This window comes from Mustela nigripes, unplaced genomic scaffold (assembly GCF_022355385.1).
Source record: "Mustela nigripes isolate SB6536 unplaced genomic scaffold, MUSNIG.SB6536 HiC_scaffold_148, whole genome shotgun sequence".
Taxonomy (NCBI): Eukaryota; Metazoa; Chordata; class Mammalia; order Carnivora; family Mustelidae; genus Mustela; species Mustela nigripes.
Genome location: NW_026739562.1, coordinates 10434187 through 10435890, shown reverse-complemented (window position 1 = coordinate 10435890; position 1704 = coordinate 10434187). Strand labels below are relative to the sequence as shown.

Below are 1704 nucleotides of genomic sequence, written 5' to 3'. Positions count from 1 at the left end.
CAAATTTTAAAACATAACTTAATTAAAAATTATTGTAATCATATAAAAATTTCCTCAATAATTTATTACCCATTGGTAACTCCTTGAGAAAAAGGTATTATACCTTTATAAATAAAGTGATCAACAAGACACTATAGCCCTTACATTCTAGCAAGAAGGGAAATGTTATTATAGCACAATCATCCTATCCATTCTTTAACTTAATTCACTTGAAACAAAGAGTCTTAATCATTTTAAGAAGATTTTTACATATTATGAAAATGGGATCCAATGTAAAATAATTCTCTTCGTGGTGGATGATACACTTATCGACTAAAAGACATATTTCTTCTCCAGAGCTTCTTCATAGCATTTGTCATCTCAGAATTTCTCAAAGTGTAGTTCAGTGGGTTCAGCATGGGGGTTATGACTGTGTAGAACACACTCAATGATTTGTCAATGGGGAAGGTCTTAGCAGGTCTTGCATACATGAAAATACAAGGAACAAAGAAGAAGACCACCACAGTGATGTGGGAACCACAGGTCTGGAGGGCCTTCCACCTCCCTTCCAGACTAAGGTTCTTTAGAGAATGCAGGATGACACCATAAGAGATAAGCAAGAATGCAAACAAATTAGTGCATATCAGCCCTCCATTGGCCACCACTAACAGGCCAATGACATACGTGTCAGTATAGACCAGTTTCAATAAGGGGTACATGTCACAGGAAAAATGGTCAGTGATATTGAGACCACAAAATGGAAGCACATAAACAGTACTAACCTGAATTACTGAATGCAGAAAACCTCCCACCCAGGACACTACCAGCAGCACAACACATACCCACTGCCCCATGATCACCAAATAATGCAAGGGCTTGCAGATGGCCACATAGCGGTCATAGGACATCACCAGCAGAAGAAAGATTTCTGTTGCACCAAAAAGGTGCCCTGTATATAGCTGAGTCATACAAGCATGGAAGGATATTCTATTTTCTCCAGACAATAAGTCTGAAATCAATCTAGGGCTAACAGAAGATGAATAAATGACATCCATAAATGATAATTTAGCAAGAAATAAATACATAGGTGAGCCCAAGGTCTTACTGACACTTACAGTCACCACAATGAGCATGTTTCTTACCACAGAAAAAATATAGAAGAGCAAGAACATAACAAAAAGGACCTTCTGTTCCTTTGGATCCTGGGTGAAGCCCAAGAGGACAAAGTAAGTTACATTATTTCTTGGTTCCATCTAGTCTGCATAGGAGCTGACTTCTCCTATTAGAAGGAAGTGATCTGAGCTGGAGTCAAGATGGCGGAGAAATAGCAGGCCGAGACTACTTCAGCTAGCCGGAGATCAGCTAGATAGCTTATCTAAAGATTGCAAACACCTGAAAATCCATCGGCAGATCGAAGAGAAGAAGAACAGCAATTCTGGAAACAGAAAACAACCACTTTCTGAAAGGTGTTTTCTTTTTTTTAAAAATTCTTTTCTTTTTTTTTTTCTTTCTTTTTTCTTTTTTTTTTTTTTTTTTTTTTTTTCTTCCTTTTTGAACCTCTTTTTATCCCCTTTCTCCCCCCTCACGATTTGGGATCTCTTCTAATTTGGTTAAAGCATATTTTCCTGGGGTTGTTGCCACCCTTTTAGTATTTTACTTGCCCCCTCATATACTCTTCTCTGGACAAAATAACAAGACGGAAAAATTCAACACAAAAAAAAGAAC

The 1704-nt window shown here is 37.5% G+C and overlaps 1 protein-coding gene across 1 annotated transcript; it reads right to left on the bottom strand.

Moving 5' to 3' along the window:
- Positions 1–305: 305 nt before the first annotated feature.
- On the bottom strand, positions 306–1232 carry LOC132008444 (olfactory receptor 4A47-like). The gene has a single exon (XM_059387064.1). It carries the CDS (start codon positions 1230–1232, stop codon positions 306–308), a length of 927 nt encoding a protein of 308 aa, XP_059243047.1.
- Between the last annotated feature and the right edge of the window lie 472 nt (positions 1233–1704).